Source organism: Poecilia formosa, unplaced genomic scaffold (assembly GCF_000485575.1).
Source record: "Poecilia formosa unplaced genomic scaffold, Poecilia_formosa-5.1.2 Scaffold104, whole genome shotgun sequence".
Classification (NCBI taxonomy): Eukaryota; Metazoa; Chordata; class Actinopteri; order Cyprinodontiformes; family Poeciliidae; genus Poecilia; species Poecilia formosa.
Genome location: NW_006800043.1, coordinates 1,391,724 through 1,410,904, shown reverse-complemented (window position 1 = coordinate 1,410,904; position 19,181 = coordinate 1,391,724). Strand labels below are relative to the sequence as shown.

At 38.1% G+C, this 19,181-nt stretch overlaps 1 protein-coding gene across 2 annotated transcripts in view; it reads left to right on the top strand.

Moving 5' to 3' along the window:
• The first annotated feature begins 2,163 nt into the window (after nucleotides 1–2,163).
• The window catches only part of LOC103143032 (rho GTPase-activating protein 21-like), a 32,958-nt gene continuing 15,940 nt past the window's right edge, over nucleotides 2,164–19,181 (top strand). Inside the window, exons 1-7 of one of the 2 annotated variants that reach the window (XM_007559412.2) lie at nucleotides 2,164–2,352; nucleotides 3,943–4,126; nucleotides 12,114–12,296; nucleotides 12,411–12,432; nucleotides 14,650–14,742; nucleotides 15,004–15,082; nucleotides 15,163–15,217. In XM_007559412.2, coding sequence (XP_007559474.1) covers nucleotides 4,058–4,126; nucleotides 12,114–12,296; nucleotides 12,411–12,432; nucleotides 14,650–14,742; nucleotides 15,004–15,082; nucleotides 15,163–15,217 — 501 coding nt within the window. In that variant the 5' untranslated portion in view covers nucleotides 2,164–2,352; nucleotides 3,943–4,057. Of the gene's footprint in view, nucleotides 2,353–3,942; nucleotides 4,127–12,113; nucleotides 12,297–12,410; nucleotides 12,433–14,649; nucleotides 14,743–15,003; nucleotides 15,083–15,162; nucleotides 15,218–17,509; nucleotides 17,871–19,181 lie in introns of those variants that run through there. The other variant, XM_016674966.1, reaches the window with a different exon arrangement.

The following is a 19,181-nucleotide window of genomic DNA, read 5'->3' as shown; positions in this document are numbered from 1 at the left end:
GCAACTTAAGGTCCTAGAAGATCATATGTTCATTGTTCCTCACTTATCAGAAACCAGGGCATGGAGGAAACTGGGAAACCCAGACACCCACACAATATTCTGGGTGATTGCAAGACAGATGTCATTTCTTGTCATGGTATGAGTCAAATCATCAAATCAGTATCTAACAAGATACATAAAATGCTGTTTCTGAATGATGACTTGAGAAAAAAAAGCTATCAATACCAACCTGAGCCTGTGTCAGAAAGTAATTGCCCCTTGAGCCTGCAACAACTGCAGCCCATCAAGCGCTTGTGAGTCTTTTGCTTTGCTGTCAATATGAATTTTGGCTCACTCTTCTTCGCAGAGTTAAGCCACAGTGGAGGGTATGCGAGTATGAACAGCCACTGCATCTTAAAGTCTGCACTTGGATTAAGCCACTCAAAAACTTTAATTTTATTGTTTTGAGCCTATGTGTACTTTGGATCTGCTAAATAACCCAAATATGTTGATCTTGGTCACAAATAAACTTTTCCTTCAGGATTTGTAAGTTCACAGAGTATTTTCCAAAAAGTCTGGGAAAGAAATCATAAGGATATCCTTGGGAAATGTGAGATGGGCCCCTGGTTTTGTTCATTTCTAGTTCCTCACTAATTAATTTGGGTGGCATTATCCTTTGACAAAACTATGAATCCCAAGAGGAAGAACATTTAGTCAGCCTTTTTCAGAGCACCCCACATCTTTGGTTAGACAAAAACTTTGTCAGTTGGTCTGTGCCTGGATTATTTTTTTTTCCTTTGGTCAGAGCGGGAACATAAAACTTCAAGTTAATAGTCTAGGGAGGCTTAAAGGAAAAAAAAACAAAAAACAAAGGTGACCCAAATATGAACCATTAAAAGGAACAAAAGCGGGTTTGATGCTTCGGGTCCCTTTGCTCATTGTTTACACCTGACATTCGACTCTCACTATCTGAGCTGGGAACATGAAGTGCCAGAAGGACGAGACGGTTTTCTTCTTGGCTTTTATAGGGTCTTTTGGGGATTGCAGGTAACTGACTGACCTTTCAACAGAACTGAGCTCAAACACAATAATGTCTTGATTAAATCCTTCAACAGAAGAATATTACCACATTCTCTAGATGCAAGGTTCTCAAACTGTTGTCCAAATATGACTGTTCTGACTCACAGGACATTTTGTACATGCCAGCTGTTATGTAGCTCTATTAAGAAGTAACAACCAAGAGTGCTAAGGAGAATATTTTGAGAATTCCCACTATAAAGTGAACAGTAAACTATGGTGTCAATCAAGAATTCACTACAGTGATTTATATAGTGGTTGGGCTTTAAAGATGGACAGCTCAAAATACAATACAAACACAAATTCAATTTTAGAATTAAACAAGCCTGAAAAATACTGAAATTCTATTCCACAGACTGTGTACCTATTTTTTCCTCAATTAAATTAAGTTCTATCCCAATCTTTGAAGGCAATTAAAATAAATATTCGCAGTAACCCATAATTTAAAAATAGATTTTAAAATATATATTCACTACAAAGCACAACCGACTGGACAGTACAGCCTAATGAAAGTCTCCTCCCTGAACTGCCCTCTGCAACAAAAGCTGCCAGCTCCAAGAACAGGTGGCCCCTTATGTTAGAGAGGCATAAAAGGAACATTTGTTCAAGCCCTGGGAGACGGGGTACTGATTTAAATCCGCACAATTTGTCTCTTGGGTTGAGATGTAATTTTAATCATAGCTATTCTTTGATCAGAAATGCAATCTAAATACACTGCGGTATGCGTGAAGACATTTTCCGCATCAAAATACCCAACTCGACCTCACACTGAACCACAGCATGTGATTTCTTATTTAACCTTGTGTGTAGAAACTACAGCGGTTTTTGGTTACAAAGCATATGTGCAGTAAGTACAGAGCTTTTCAACAACACGCCAGGGTGTATCGGCAGTCATAGTTGACAAATGTCCTCGACGTTTTGAGGGAACGATTAAAAACAAAGTTTTGCAGACAAACCACAAAATTCCGTAAACCCATACCTGATTGGGTCGCTCAAATGAAACACCGCCTGTGATTGGTGGAGAGTGCCCTATTGACTGAAGGTGGACTCCCAGGGAGTCGGGAAAGCTGGAAAGAAAAAAAAAAAACTCCAACCACAGAACTACACCATGCGCCTCCACTCATTGGGTTTGGATTAATCACCGGGAAGTCGATAATACTGACATTTTATGGATTCTTTGGACAGTTTCTGAAAAAAATACAAACTCACACACGATGTGTTTAGTTTGTTTGCTCGCTGTTAAGGACAACCACTGCCTCAGTTTGGCTCCTGTTATGACGCTTCTCAACTACACAGGTAACTTTGTTAACTCAACCATGTTAGCATAAATGCTAACCGCTAGCAGCCTGTTGCCGCAGCTGTGTTGTTTGTTTATTTTCTCAATTCATATAGCTGTGTACTAAATCGCGAAATGGTGGTATAGTGTCCCATATGTACTTTCTAACTTTTCTCGGCAGTAATTTGTGAGTAGTAACAAATTCAAAGCGTCTTTTGTTGAGCGCTGGAGAACAACAGCTCGACACGCTGTGTTCGTACTCTATCGATTTCATAGTGACAAAAACGATAAGACTTCTCAAAACACAAAACTGTCGTTTTGTTATTGGAGACAGAATAACAACCAACATTAACTTATGCACACTAACTATGTAAAGTAGTTTTAAAGTCATCCACAGTTTTTTTCCGCCCTGCCTCTCGTCTGTTAGTCCACTTGTTGCTGGCCATTCATTAGGCTGACCTGAGATCATCCATGTTTTGTTCTCCCATAATAACATTTAAATTTAGCTTTTGGGTTGTATATCGCTGTAGATGTTGCCTAGTTCATATTCAATGATGTGTATGTTTGTGTTGGGTTAGATTACTTAGAGCTGAGATCAGTATCATAATGCATATTTTATGAAAAGGCTTCCGATGCTCACGTAATGTACGTAAATAACACTTGCTATGAATCCAGAAATTGTATTTAATACGTTTTAATGCCGATACCAATGTAGAGTTGTTTTATTTATTTATTTTAATCAGTCAAAATGACGTTGTTTTCATTGATTGCTAATATTATTAATATTGGTTTTTACTTTTGAATAGGTTTCTATTACTTTTGAATAGGTTACTGGATCTTTGTTTATTTATATGAAATAATGAAATTGGTTAGTTACAATGGACTAACTAATTTGCAACCTTCTGAAAAAAAAAAAAAGCCAGAAAAACATTTTTGGCACATGAAAAATATTTAAAATGTTCAGACTAAACATTCATGTAAATCCTCCCTGCTGTTGTCACAATGATACTTTTAAACAAGCAGAAAAACATAAAATGAAATTGTTCTGTTGGTGTGTTAGTTTATTGTTAGACGGTTTCCTGGCTTTTTAACCAAGATCTGGTGTAATTACGGGAACAGATTTTGTAATCTGATTATGTAATCCATATACCATGTTTTTGACTATTACTGATTTTATCCAGTGGAGCAGTTTTTTTCTTTCACTTTCTTACACTCATAGAGAAACCGATCAGAATTTTTCTGGACGATACAAATTGCCTTTTTTTTAAGGTCCAAATTTCACGTATTAAAGAAAAATCCAGCATTGTACTTTCTAAGCAACAATTAAAGCTGAACTAATAACATTCTGCCAGTTTTCAATCAATTGGTGGTGCGTCTCTTGTCAAATTGTTTACTTATTTCTTCATACAATGGCACAGACTTAATGTTTTTTTTTCTTTTTTCTAAAAGTTAAACTAGCAACTAGATCTCAAACAGAGATGTTCTGCTTTATGAATACACCCAGTCCATTCCGGGTCTCAGATAGTGAGGCTTGTCAGAACTGCACAGTGGATTTTAAGTTTAATAAATTAAACACCATACTTAAACCTTGTAATATGTTTCTATAACAGATGGACTAGGAGAGCTAGCCGCCATGGAGGTATAAATCCAAACATCTTTTCTTGGATTTTGCGGGAGCTTTTCAATGTGGGCGTTTACGGACAGCAAGATTTCCATTGAAGTTGAATGATGGCATCACGTTGGGCTCCCACTGAAGAAGATGAGCGGCATCAAGCAAGGTCTTCGTTTTGTGAGGTGAGCGCAGTTACCATTAGAAACGTATAACATATTGGTGCTAACATTAGCATTGATAGTTAGATTTTTGTGGATGCAAGTTCTGCTTCGAACTATTTTTGATTCTGTAAGATGTTTTTGCTGTTTATCTCAATACTGATTATTTATTCTAGTCTCATTATTGTGTGGTGTTACATTGGGACAGAGAGGGGGGAAAAAACATAACAATTTTGGGACTAAAGACCTTATTGGAAAACTAAAAAGTTAGAATAATAAAAAAGACATTTTGAGGCTTAACACCCAAAATTAAAGCTACCCCTTGAAGCACTGATGCAGCGCAATTACTTAAAAATATATCATTACAATATATTTGTGTGCAATATTAATTTCTTAAATGACAGATTGGAGTGCGGTAATTGTTGCTAGCATAATATTTAACCAGTTGGACAGAGTTTCACAGCAGCAGATATTTACGCCGGACACAAATAAGATTACCCAAAATACTAAAGGTCACAGAGCGTAGGAAGCACAGATGAGAAAGAGGGGAAAGAAGATAATAGACGTAAATCGTAACTGCCATCATCATCGCAGTATTTACAGGATTTTCCAATATCATGTAGCCCTACAAAGCTCTCCTACAAAAAACTAGACATGACCACAAGTTTGTAACTAAATTAGTCTGCAGCGTAGATTAACACATTGAAAAGAAGTACTATAATTAGATTAAAAATGTATTTAAGCTTATGATTTATGGAGTTAGGCGGACAAAACAACAGTGCAGCTGCTTGTTTAAGCCTCAGATTTTTAAGACGTAGCCCCTGTAATACCAGACAGGGACACCATCTGCTCCCCTAAAAGTGTCACCTGCTTTAGATTTTCATATTGTGGTGAATATCCTGGTCGCTGGTCTGGTAAGTAAGTCACAGATTTTTGAGAGACTTGGTTCTTGTACCCAGTTACAGACAGAATACTGCTGTCAGTGAGCTGAAAATGTTACGTTTCATAACAGAAGACCCCATCACACAAATGGACTAGGCATAAATAAGCATCTTTCAGAATGCTGAGGTTAGCTCTGTAATAGCGTGAAAGACAAACCCTTAGTTCAGTCTGAGGAAATCCTCCTTTTAGTCGTCTCTCTAATCAAACTACCGCCTTAACCAGCTCATGCTAATTTTAATCTGGAAAATCCCCTGGAGCTTCAGGGGGGGTTTTGAAAATTAAAATTGTGGATGAAATATTAACTCAAGAATTTTCCAAGGAGTAGACAAGTTTACAAATATGCCTTGGAAATGAAATGTGATAGAAATCAGTCAGAATAGGTTCTGACATGCCTTTTTTTTTTTTCCTGTAGAAAGCATGTTTTTGCTTGAGCTGTAAACAGGGAGGAAGGGACGTGATGTCTCCAACAAAGCAAAGCTCAGTTTGGCAGTTCTCAGGAGCTAACTTTGTTAACATAATGAAGGTCCTAAAAAAAAATCACAACTTCGTTATGTTGGCTCACAGAAAAAAAAAAAAAAATATCTGACTGCTTTTCCACAGCAGCTCAGTTTGGTTGACTTTCTAAAGTTGAGAGTTTTCATGCTCTCATTTAATTTTGAATGAGATTTGAAAAATATTATCTTTGATTTGTATCAGAAGGATTTGTTGAGGGATTTGTCTTGTATTCCTCTTTTCTTTTTCCCTGGGAAAAAAACCAAAACAAAAAACAACTGACACTAAAGTGTCTGTCTGGCTTATCAGCTGAATAGTGCTTGGTATTTAAACAAAGCACACAGATCTTCAGATTAGGTGCTGATAAAACTGCTACTGTTTGGATAGCTCTGTTTTTTTATGCTGCTTTATTATATTTACTATATCAAGCTGACTTTTAGGATTCAACTGGAACTTTTATTTGTTCATAATTGGCTTTTTTATATTGAGTTATACCTACTTTTCCTTTTCCAGTAGAACAATAGAAACGCGCAGCGACTTAAATTGATTCTTGTAGATTAGGAAGTCCAAATCCATATTTAGTACTGCAGGAGGGATATTGACCTCCCCCTGCCCTCAATCTCATCCCAACAATCTTAGCTTCATTAAATCTCATTGTTTGTCTCATTTAGGATGGCTGTCTTTTACAGAAGCCTCTCTGCAGGCATCGCATGGCTAACTGATGGCAATCGGAAGGGCAAATTTACCCTCAATTGGATAGAAGAAGTCTGTTACTTCCTGTTGTGTTAAGGTTGTGTCTGCAGTGTCTCTGGAGAAAACAAAAGAGATGGCCTGCGTGATTCAGTTTTTCCTTGTTGTGCCAACTCTTTCATCACTTGCCTGTGATGTTTTTCCCTTCTGGTATAGATAACTCATGAAATCTTGAATAGTGAGTCATTAGTGACAAACTGAGCAGAAAGAGCTGACACAGCAAGTCACTAATTAACAGTCACATTCAGTTTGGTTGGTTGCAGTGACTTTTTTTTATTTTTTTTTTAACCAACCAATGTTTCAGGTCAAGATATAAGTTGGTCATTTACAATATTTTTGTAAATGTTGTGATGCTATAGAATAGGATGAGTTCCAATTTAGAATTACACTTTGTAATTTATTACGTTTGCAAAAACCAATGTAGGCTGATGTTAGTTTAACATTTTTTTTAGTACCCGTGTGTCTAATATAATATTCTAATTTTAATCTAATCACTTATCAGTATTATAAAATACATGGAAAGCCAGAGTTCCACCTTTGTTGGCATTTGTCTATTGTGTAGTCTACAGTGAGAACTTGTGTTTAGTCGTCACTGTGTCCAGCCTGCATGACAAATAAAAAAAAATGGAAGAATATCCAGATTTTGTAGTAAATGTGTGATATTTTCCAACTCTGCTAGAACAAGTAGCCCAAAGATGAAACGTATAATTTCCCATCTGGTGTTCCAACAACAAGAACTAACATGTCTTCAGCTTTATCTACCCTCACCAGCACCTTGTTGCCTTTTCATGTGCGACACAACTTAGGTTGCAACTTCTACCATGGGAATGGTTGATCGACCGTTCATGGTAATTCTGTGCAAAATTTCTTGTTTCAGCCATAGGTAGTTTATAGTAGACATGGACAGAGAGGCTGATATGAAACCAAAAACTGTGTTCTGGAACAAACAGATGACACTTTCATGTTGATATGAATCAAATCCGTCTGTAAATGTTACTGAGAGATGCGGGAGCTGGTGGCCTTGAAAAGATAAGGCGAGCTCGGCGTGCTGCTCAGGTCATTTGACAGAAGTTGGTGTGATTAGCTCAGTTTCTGTGCTTTTTACTGCCCTGTCACACTACTGCTTACGTTTGCTGAATAGTTTTAACCTTTATGAGTCTGAACAGATTTTGACTGTTTTTGGATATTTTAATTAAATGTTGCCTCTACCTACCATATTAGAAAAACGTTTATCATCTGTGTTTGGTTTTCGTTTATTCAAAACATCTCCAACATAGTGATTTCTTTTTTTCTTAAATTACTTAAAACAAACTACCATTTATTACATTGTTTTGTAATGTAGTGGTCTTTAAAACAAACTGTCCAGGACTACGTGGAGCGCTCCACCACTGCTTGTAAAGAGCGAAACTGTGACAAAAATCAGATGTAAAACTGAAGGTAATAATACTGTATGAAAATACTTCTGCTCATATAGAAAGGTGCAAATTTAAGTCCCTAAATAACACCTGGAAAAATAAGCACATGGATGTCTTTGGAATGAATATTTGAGTTTGCCGATCTTTGTTAAGATAAAAGGACAAACACAGACATGTAGTTTTATTTGTCATTTTTATGGCAGGTTCCAAATAGATCGCTATCGGATGATTTGACCACTTTTTCTATTTTTATAATATGACAGAAAAAACATAAAAATATACACAGAGAGAAATGCAACACCTTCTTATTTTATCCTGTGTTCAGAATGATATTTTTGTAAGGTCAAAACACCTCCTTTTTTATGGCATGTTAGGGTCAAACGAAAACTGGGTGAAACTAAGTGCCAAGTTTGAATCACACTGTAGTGAGCAATGAATCTTAAAGGTTAGATCACTGAAAAAATGATTTGCACAGATTTCAAACGTTGAAAATGTGTGGCAATTTAGTAAATTACGTAAAATTCCTGCCGTACTTTACGTCAGAAATTTTAGAAATTTAGTAGACTGCAGGACTTAGTCTACTTAATACTTAAGTATATGACACATGTAGCATGAATAACGATGCTTCTGACCTTGTCTGGAGCTCCAAAGCTGATACGTCAAGGACTTTGTCCTCTGTATCATTATCCCTGGCTTTTCACAGCATGGTGCTCGGTTTAACTGGGATGTGGTGTAGAATTTAGCAGCCAACAGAGAACCAAGTTTTCTCACATTTTGAGGTTGTGGCATTTTCAGGTCTGATGTCATGTGATGTGATAATGTGACATTGAATAACATCAACAGAGCTTTTACGTGCAAAAGGATTAAATTAAGTGGAAAACGGAAATTGTGTTTTTGTCAGTGTGCCTTGTATTTGGGCACTAAAACGTGTGGCGTATAAACAGCTGTGTATGTTCAGTAAATCATCCGATTCTTAGAAGTGGCTTTGATGTGGTTGGTTTCCCTCAATCTCAGCCTTTACAGTCTTACTTTAAATGGCCGCATGTGGTGAGGAATTAGCTTGGAACATTAAGCATTTGACAAAGATTGTTAACTTCTGTAAAGTTCTTTTAAATGTGAGCATAAAGTACAGTAACGCAAACTGCTATTACTCCTTCATTATTGTTCAGGCAAGCTATGAAAACAGCCCAGTTTATTAACATGTAGTCCTTGAGATTTTACAATATGTATTTAAAACTGGAGCTCTAATATCCTCAATTTTAACTAAGGGGACGTGTAATGTTTTAAAAAATCTGTTTGACCAGCCTACCAGGTTGTTTTAACCTCACCATCATTCATGCACTTAAAAAATGTCATGCAGAGACGAAAGCGCATGCTATAAGTTTTCATGATTAAGTTACCACTGCTAACCAGACTAATCCTGCTAAACATCGTTGTAGGAGACTAAAGGAAGTTTAAATGTGTAACTCCTGTCACCATTTTGTCTTTTTTCTGTCCAGTGATTCCTCTGTTATACACTTCTCAGTGTTGTTGCCTCTACTAACGTGAGAAGCTAGAAAGTGGTATTTTAAACACTTGTTGTAATTCCCAAAGAGAAATTGAAAGTCACAGCTTTACAATAACTGGAGGTCTGTAATTGTTGCACTCTAATTCAAACATGAAAATATGTTTTTGGAGAATTACCTAAAATTGAGAGTTTCATCTGGAGTTTTTTTTTTTTTTTTTTTTTTTTACTGGAAGTATAAAGAATGGTTTCACTAGAAGGTGTGTTTACTGTGAAGTGGTATCCTGGTGACCCTGACATAGAGCAGATCACTTTTCATTTTCAGGAGACATCCAGCTGAGAGACAAATGTTCTCCCAGCTGCCTCACCCAGCACAAATATCATTCTGGCATTCTAGTGATTCATGAATGACTGAGAGGCATTCACTTGTGGACAGGAAAGGAGAGGTGTGTCCTTTTGATGTTTGACTTCCTTTTACTCCTTTCTGTAGCAAGTCGGCTTTTTTCCTTTTTGTCAATTTTTCCTTTGACCTCTTGCCGCGCCGCCTCAGCCTGCTCTTTCAGGTTTTCCCAGAGGTCCGGTCTGTTCTCTAACCATAGCCGTTGTACTTTATTTCGGTTAAACACAAGAGGGAACCACGGGAGAAATGCAGGTCTGGAATTTATTGACCTGGAATGTCACAGCATTAACTTTGCAAGTGGCAATGCTAACACCGCAAGGCATGTGTCTGTGAGGAGGCCCACTGCCCCTGTCTGTCCGCACCTAAAGATCAGAGGAGTGGAAATTACCCTCTGCACTGCCTTCCAAATCAGATCCAGTATTGTGGGTCCGGCCCACCCTGGAGACGCGTCGGGCATCGGTGCAGGCATTTCTGACGTCCTGCTGATTTATAGCCCTCACCACAAGTACTACTTAAAGGATGAATTTCAGTGTTTGTCTACTTCCTTAAAGACACTCGGGGATCCAACACTGGCATTTAAGCTTAAATCTGAAAGTGCCAGAGTTGCTGAATAGACAAAGCTTGTTTATACACGGTAAAACCTGTTTTGCGAGTTTCATCAAAACACGCGGATGGCAGCTGCACCTGCAGGTCTTTTTTCCCATCCCACTTAGCCGTACAGTCGGTTCTTATTCAGAGGCATGCACGTTTGAGCTCCTTCATATATACTTTATAGCTAAACTTATCACTTCTGGTGTGCTTTGGCTTAAAGTGTTTGTTCCTTTCATAACTTTGCTGCTGAAAAGCAGAAATGCTGCAAGATCCGAGTTAGGTTGCAACGAGCTTATTAAAACCTGCTTTGACACGGCACACACCTCCAGGCACAAACTGTATTTGCATTAATTCAGCAAGTGTGAGAAGTAATGTTCTCTTTTTATTAAGTTTCTGCACGCAAACTGTTCCTTTTCTTTGTGCTTGACTTATTCTCTGCTTCCTGTTAGAGCTGGAACAGGTGGGAAGCATATTTAAACTTATTTGCTTGAAACATGTTTGTGCAGATTTTACATGTTCATAAGCAGGTAAACCTCTAGTAAAATCTTTGCTTTGTGATCTACTCGGTTATTGCAGCATGTTGCACATTTTTGGGTTTGACATTTTACTCAAATATCTCAGCCACAGACAGAGATACAATTAATGCAAGCTCATCAAATTCCTCACATTGTGGGGAAAGGTCTGTCCCTCTGGGGGTTGGGAGAAATGGTTGAAACTGGTTGGGGGGTTGTGGAGGGAGTCTGCTTGTTTTTGTTTTAACATCTAAGATATCCCTGAACATGTACTGTTGCAGGGAAACTTAAGTAAATTTGTTGCTGCTGCTACACGTGTGAAACAACAAAGGTGTGAGGCCATAAATAGGCTGTAAACACAGGAGTGTGTGTCCTTAAAATGTGAGGGCTGACATGCTCTGTTCCAGCTGTAAACTTTGCTCTTGTTGTTATTCCAAACTTACAATATATCCCGCTTAAAAATGAATCCTACTCTAAAATTTGCTGCACTAACAATTACACACTGACCATAAAAACACAACTGTATGTTTAAAGTTTGAATTTCATTTTCAGAGATCCACAAATAACATTAAAAAAAAAGCATTTTCTGCTCTGGGTGTTTGGTTTTCGTTACAAAAACTGACCTGATCAGTTGGCATTAACAAAGACGAAGGAGGGGACATCATTCTGTTTCATTTTCATGTGTTTTAATTATTTTCTTGAATGTTTTACAATCTTCTATACTCCATCCATCCATCCATCCATCCATTTTCTGAACACCCTTGTCCCTCAGTGGGGTCGGGAGGGGTGCTGGTGCCTATCTCCAGCTAACGTTCCGGGCGAGAGGCGGGGTACACCCTGGACAGGTCGCCAGTCTGTCGCAGGGCTCTTCTATACTCCTTTAACCTTTTTCTTGTGGTCATTCATAATTAAGTATGAACATTTGATGGAGCAATTAAAGTAAAAACAAAAAATATACCGATTAAGAGGGCGGTGGGGGAACAAGATAAATATAATTGGATTTACTAAAAAGAATTCTAAGAAGTTGCCTTATGGCTAATATGGTTCAGCATACAGCAGCATGCTGTAGCTTTTTTTTTTTTAGAAGATAGTTTCTATCTTGATTAAATAACAACTACAACATCAGCAAAGCAAATAGAAAACCTGACAATGACATGTCCTATTGGTGTAAAAGTATTTCAACAGAAGGGGTTTGTTTGATTTCATAAAAAAAGTGTTGCTAGCAGCTTTAGCATGCAGCAAATGAACAAGAAATGTCATGTTCGTCCTGAAACTTATTTATTTATGGTAGTTTTGTTGTCAGCTTTGAATCTTTCTAAGAGCTCTTATTTACAGAAGAAAGCTGTCTTAATGGATCAGAAAGACTTTATGCTCAATAATTCCTACGTCTTTCTTTTCTGTGCAGAAGGACTCTGCAGAGAGGCAAAGTTTGGCTGATTGTCCTGCAGTGCAGTACTCCACAGAAGAGGAGCCGTTCGCTTGGCCGAGGCCCAAAACCGTGCGCTTACGCCGCACATCCCTGGGGTTTGGGTTCACTTTGCGGCATTTCATCGTGTACCCGCCAGAGTCGAGCCTGCACTGCTTCCCGGTAAATGTCGAGGTTTTCTTTGATTTATTACCGTGAGTCAACAAAAATCCAGATGAACAAAATTATGTGGCCATAAGCACAACAGTCATGCTGAGTATCTTTGTGCGTTTACAGGAAGAAGATTGTGGGCGCAGAGGTAAGCAGAAAAACTCTTTAAACTTTCTGCTCTGATTTACAACCAAGTCAGTGCGCTGACTTCACATGACGCCACAACCATCCATTCTGTAGCTGTTTCTGTGCTACAGTGACCAACTTCACATTGTTTCAGTTTATTTTTATTTTGTAACGCATTAAAAAAACAAAAGAGCGGCTCTGAATTTTCCATGAATTTTTTTGCGTTTGACCATTTTTCATCTTTTTTATCTTAATCTAACAAGTGAAGCATTAAACAGGCCCTGGTTAAAATATGACAGTTTCTAAAATATTCTGTCACCTCTTATACAGCTTGGGAATGATTTCAGTAAAATGCTGGAGAAAGTCAGCAGGGGGCAGTCAGTTGAAATCACTTGTTGCAATTCACAAGATGATGTCACATGAAACATCACAAATGAAAAATGTTCGTATCAAGTAAAGCATACCACATACCTGATGGTGATGCACCACAGCAAGAGTTTGGATTTCCCTCATTCCAAGATACGAGTTGGTATGATTTTAATTTAAATTTGGGATAGGGACGGAGGACAGGAGGATGGAAATTTTTTTGCTTTGAGCCCATGACTCATTTTTCCACTGGAAATCTAAACGCCTCACTTGATGTCATGTTTGTTAGGCAGGCCCAACACAGTGACGCAGTCGTGAGTATTTTGGTTTTAGTTTATATCCCTTTTCCTGGTAGCTGTGTGTTTCAATATTAACGTCCTGTAACTGTGAAGTCAATCTTTCATTTAAGCACAGATAGCAGATTATAATCGACATTTCCTTCCTTCTTTCACAATATCTTTTTTATTTTAACAATGTGGAAATTAGTTTTAACATTTGCTTACTGGTAACTTCCTGATTTGACTTTTAACATAGCAAAACTTTGTACAGGTAGGCAAGAATGATCAATTTCTATGCTGAAAGTAAACTTTCAACTAATTATCTTTTTTTAAAGGCAGGTATGTCTCATAAACTAATTACATCTCTACTAATAAGTCATTTTAAAGTGTCAGAGAAAGTTTTTTGTTTCAGCTGGACTTTTTGAGGGGGAAATTATACTTCTGTTTGGATTTCTCCATATATGTATATATATATATATATATATATATATTAGGTTGTTGCACCCAAGCTGTGAAGAAGACATCAGTATTTCATTATTTATATTTTTTTCCAGAATGAAGAAATAACATAAGTAGTTTGTCTTCTTCTGAATTGTGATTTGTAGTGTCAAAGTGTCTGTTCACGCATTAGTTCAAGAATAGAGTCCTTGAAGAAATGGAGCTGCAGCTCCAAAACACACCACCAGAGGGGGTCTGTTTCTTCCAGCTTTAGTTAACAGACTTTTCTGTTTATTATGTAATGGGAATTCCCATGATATGATTCTTTGTGATTAATCTGTTGTGTTTAAAGTGTACAAAATAAGTTCACAAGTTTGTGCGGTTTGGAGCTTAAACAGGCCGTGGAATCATTTGGTTCCTTTTTAAGAGTCAAATTATGCGACTCTTTTAATAAGGTAACTGGTTTATAAGTTTGTTCTCCTCCTTATTTGAGTTATTGACTATTGTGTACATTTTAAATGGCACATACAGCCACAAACGGTCATGTGATCTCATGCTCGAGTTCACGTCTGCTGGACTTAGCAAGGTAGTGTGTGCTGACTCACCACCAGAATGTTAACTACTGGGGAAGTATTTTAGCCACTCTCTGGCTGTGCCCACAGCTATTTCTCAGTTTACAAGGAAAGAGTGGGAGGTGTGCAGCTGAGCACTCTGTCACTCTTTCTCCTTAGTTTCTTTTGCCCCGCTCCTCCTTTCTTTCTTTTCTCCTTTTATTTCCGTGGCCATGCAGCTGCTAGGAGACACGGGCAGCATGAGCAAACAGGTTTTCCTGTGTTTGGTCATTCTGATCCTTGTCCGTAAAACCCCACAGATTGACTCTATTAATGACTCATTGTCTGTCTTAGCAGTAGACAAGAATTATCCCAAAACAAATACCCAGTGCACCATGTTATTTTAGGTACTAGTTTTCAACAAAACTGTGTTTGTTTTTCTTTTATTTCTTGCAAGAGGCTTTTTTTTTTTTTTACATTTTGTTTTTGGTTTGATGTTTATTTTTTCCCCATGCTATAATATATAAAAATAGGCGCATTTAAATTATAATTTGTCAACATTTTAAGCAACTGGAATAATTAATTTTCATTTCTGTGTTTCCCCAGGGAGGCAGAGAAATAGGTTAGAGCCAATGGACACTATTTTTGTGAAACAAGTCAAGGAAGGGGGTCCTGCTCATGAAGCTGGCCTTTGTACAGGTAATACTCAGTCAGCATGAACTATTTTCAGATTATTTTTTAAAAGCCTGGACATTTCCATTCACAGGCAGAAAGACTGTAAGTAGAGGCGTGTTTAACCATGTTTTCATTGTGCTGTTGCTGATCTGCTAATCAGCCAGCAGGTGTATAGTTTCTGCTGATTTTTATGCTCCTTTTTGTTTTCCTGTGCATCTGTTAAATGCTTTATTTGCTTAGCACACTGCTTGCAAACCTCTGGATGAGACCTCTGTTGTTGAATAGGTGATCGAATAGTGAAGGTGAATGGAGCCAGCATAATCGGAAAAGCTTATTCTAAGGTGATAACTTTGATCCAAGACAGGTAAGATGGCGAGAGTTTGATTAATTTTGGTTTATTTGGCGCAATTTTTCTGTTTAAAAACTCCCCTTTCCTTTTTTCAGTGGTGACGTTCTTGAGCTTTGTGTGATGCCAAAAGATGAGGACGTACTGCAACTGGTGAGATTGAGTTTTTCATCATATCCTAAAAGACTATGAAGAAAAAACTGTTTTTTTTTCTTTTTAAATTTGGAATAACTTCTGGTCCATCCTGGAGCTGTTCTAGTTTTAAAGTGTTTATGTTGGGGCAGTAGTCATGAGATCCAGACAACCAGCCTTTCTCATCAGAACTCTCTATCTGGGCCTCCTAATCAGGCCATAAGAGACTTTCTGTCCTCCAGAACTGCAGCTGACACCACTGCGGAAATGCCCTAAATTCACTGCTGGATGATGCATCACAAAAATACACTTGGATGACATTGATATGAGATAAAATATATACTCCAGCTTTGTAGGTCTTGGGTTTTATATTAAAGGTTTTATATATTTAATAAATATCTGCAGAAAAGCACCAGAAAATTTAGCAAGCTGTCTGACTTGGACAAAATCGTATTATCCAAACTTATAAATAAAATGTGTTTCAAATGGTTGTCTTAACTCCTTCAGAAATTAGCAGCTTATTATGGCAGCATGAACATTACAATTAATTCACATTTCATCTGGTGCTTTTAGTAATTAGGCTAATCTTAATGTTTGTGGCAAACGTTCTTGCTTTTCTTCACCAGTTTTAAATGAACCTTAAAAATGCAATGCCATGACACTGCGTGTGTCCCCCAAGTGTCACAGAGGGAAACCCTCTTACCTTAACAGGCTTGAAATCTCATCATTAATCTTTTATGCATGCTGCAGGGAGCCGTAGGTAGCTACTATCGATTCTGCTAAATCAAGATGTTCTCTTCTGTTCCATATCCAGAGTAAATCCATTGCAGATTCTTTTTGGACAGTAATCAATTTCTAAGGGCTTTTTATAGTCTGCTAGTGGGTTTTTGATTTGAACACCACAATAAAACTGGGAAGATATTTGCTCGACTGGTATGCGTCCCTGGAGATTTTTAAGGGCCACATTGAATACTTATTGCTAACTGAACACTCATCTACTTGGCACGTGTAATGTTGTAATGATAAATATTTATTTGTGTAAAAAGCACATATTGAATTATTTTCTATTCATTATTCTAAAATATTAGATATTGGAAATATTGTTACTTTATTTAATTCATTAAATGATTGAATTCCTGAGCACTAATTTCTTAAGGGAAGTTGGGGCGTGTTTCTTTAAGTAATCATTATACATTGTAATTTTAATTTTGTTGTTGATCAATAAAATAACAAAACAATTATGATGCCATTGATTCAGGGGAAAATCTATCCAAACCAACAAACCTTGGCGTTCTTTTTAGTCAGCTACAGTTTTCACCTTGTAACTTTGTCTTTCGTGTTGCTGAATCATGAACTCTGACCTTCACTCAGTTAAGCGACGTCTTCAGTGGTTTAGGTTTTGTTGTCATTCTTTCACAATCTCCTGAATGAATCCATGCGTTCTTGGAGTACATTTGGTTGATCATCCGCTCCTTTCAAGGTTTACCTCTGTTCCATGTTTTCTCTGTCTGTTACTAGTGGCTCTCCCCTTGGTTTGTTGGAGTCCCAGAGCCTTAGAAATAGCTCTGTAACACTTTCCACACTAATAGATGTCAATAACTTTCTCATCTTTTCTTGAATTTCAAGATCTTGTCAGACATGATCTTTTTGATTCTGCAGATCTGGCAGTTATCAGGTAATCATGAATAGGAAATACACGATTCAATAAGATGAGGCCCTTAGATTTTCTTTCGGGATCAGGCTTTTGATAACTTTTCCCTTAATAAATTAACCTGATTTATATTCACTCAGGTTGTATTTGTCAGCTATTTGAATTTGTTTCATGGTATGAAACATTTAAGTGTCAAAAAGCAAAAACAAAAACGGAGGAAATTTGCAAGTACTTTTTCACAGCACTCTGAGAAAATTTCATTTTTCATTTTTAGTAAGTTCATTTTGTCCTCTGTCTTATCCAGTTCAGTGCTACTCCACCCTCTTCCCTGAGCGTCCTCCTCCTGGCTTGCTTCTTTTTCTGTCTGTAGTCATTTATGCAGTTCACTCTCCTACGCTGTGTGCTGTGATACCTCTCACCACATTGTTTCTCAGCCAATGAAAAACGGCAACACGAAAATATCTGAGGTGTACACAAGCAAACTATGATCTTTCTGCAAAAATCAGAGGATTATCGCAGATGCTAGCGGAGAGACACGACACTGTAGGCGGCAGCAAGCACTGAGAGCTTGGAGACGGGCAGCAGTTGCTTAGCAAAGAGAGAGAGTAGAACATTTATGGAGCAGAAAAGGGAGGGAATAGTCCGCTATAAATCAGAGGAAACAGTGAGCAGGGAAAACGGAGGGGAAAGCGTGAATGATGAGCTTAAACCAGAGGATAAAATCAGCTGACTGCTCTGTGTTTCAAACAGGTTGACGCTTAGTGAAAAAAGGAGGGAGGAGGGAGAAGTGGGAGGGGGAGCTGTACCATCACAGTTGAATGTATAATCAGCAGCTGCTGCTTCTGTCATGTGAGCAGTAGCAGGGAGGGAAAAAGAGAGAGAGGGCGACATAGACTGGAGACACCTTGTTCAGTTAGCGTAATATTCTGTTTGAAGATGGATGAAGCCATGGAGACCTAACAGCAGTTTGGGAACCATGCTTCAGCTTCTGCCACCTCGACCAGGACAGAGTGTCACAGGCAGGTTGTAACGTGGCAACCCTTGATACATCTTTGCTTTCTCATCCTTGTGTGCCGCCGCTGCAACTCCAGTGTATTTTTAGCATGTCAGTCCCAGGCTTTGCTATGGCTGATTCATCTTCTGTGCTCTTGGAACCAGTTATTTTTCTTACAATATGTGCTTTCTGCTCTGCTGTCATCTTCTTCTTCCATGATTCCTCAATGCTCTCGTGTTCGTTTGCTGTAATGGCAGCCTTTCTCTAAAGAAACAACTAATCTGGTAAGGAAAGGGTACAATTGGTACCTGCCACATGTCGTACCTGCTGTATCATTTTGCATGTGTCATGCATGTCATCAGCATCCCAGGATTTCTTTCGAGTGGTTGTAAATTACTACCACGCAGCTGTCTTGGATTTATGTTTATGATCAAATATGTGATAAGTGGCTCAAATGTTTAGATTGCAGACATGGCCGATGCACTGTGCCTGCAGTATCTGTTTGATTAAAAGCTCGAGTTGGCATCCAGCTGGAATCTCAGTGAAGCCTCGCCCTCTTCCTCATCTTTTTATGTCGGATGTCATCAGTTTCATAAAGGCTGCTGACCTCTGAACTGGTTACAGTCATACTTAAAAAGGGAGGAACTTAGCTTAGCACTGATTGCTGTGGCTCGCACAGTTTTATTGTAAGGTTGTACTGTAACAGGGCCAAAGTCCTCATACCTTTCCTTAGTGCTTGTTGTGAGTAGCAAAAATAGATATTGTTTATATTTTACGTTCCTACTTTGGATTTTCTTTTTTCTTTTTTTTTTTTGCTAGGACCGTCAGGGAAATAGTTTAGACTTTGTACTAATCCATGATAACTAGGAAAGATAATTATAGCACATTCGGTATGAGACCTCGGCATCCTGCTGCCTGTAAGAGGTTAGTCTGTCAGTCTGAGGTATGTAACTGTGATCTGTGCGTCTGTCCATTTTGTGATTGTATTGTGACTTTTTTTTCCCCCTCCAAATATGATGTTGTTCATAGTATTTATAATTGAATGTATTTCTGTGTCTTTGCCAACAGTGGCAGAGACTATCCTGACCAGTAATTTAAAAAATTGATGATAAATGAGCAGCTGTTTAGAAATAAATGTTTTTTTTTCTGTAGTATGAAGTGAGCTATCCACTAGTATTACCAAGTCAATTCTAAATAAGGAGCAGATGAAGAGCTTTGACACTGCTCAGCTGTTTGAAACGCCTCCACTCACTCACTCACTGAAGCGGGCACTGCCTACACATGCGTCCAGTAACATTTTCAATATCACACTTGACTTGTCTTTAAGCATCAAGCGCCAC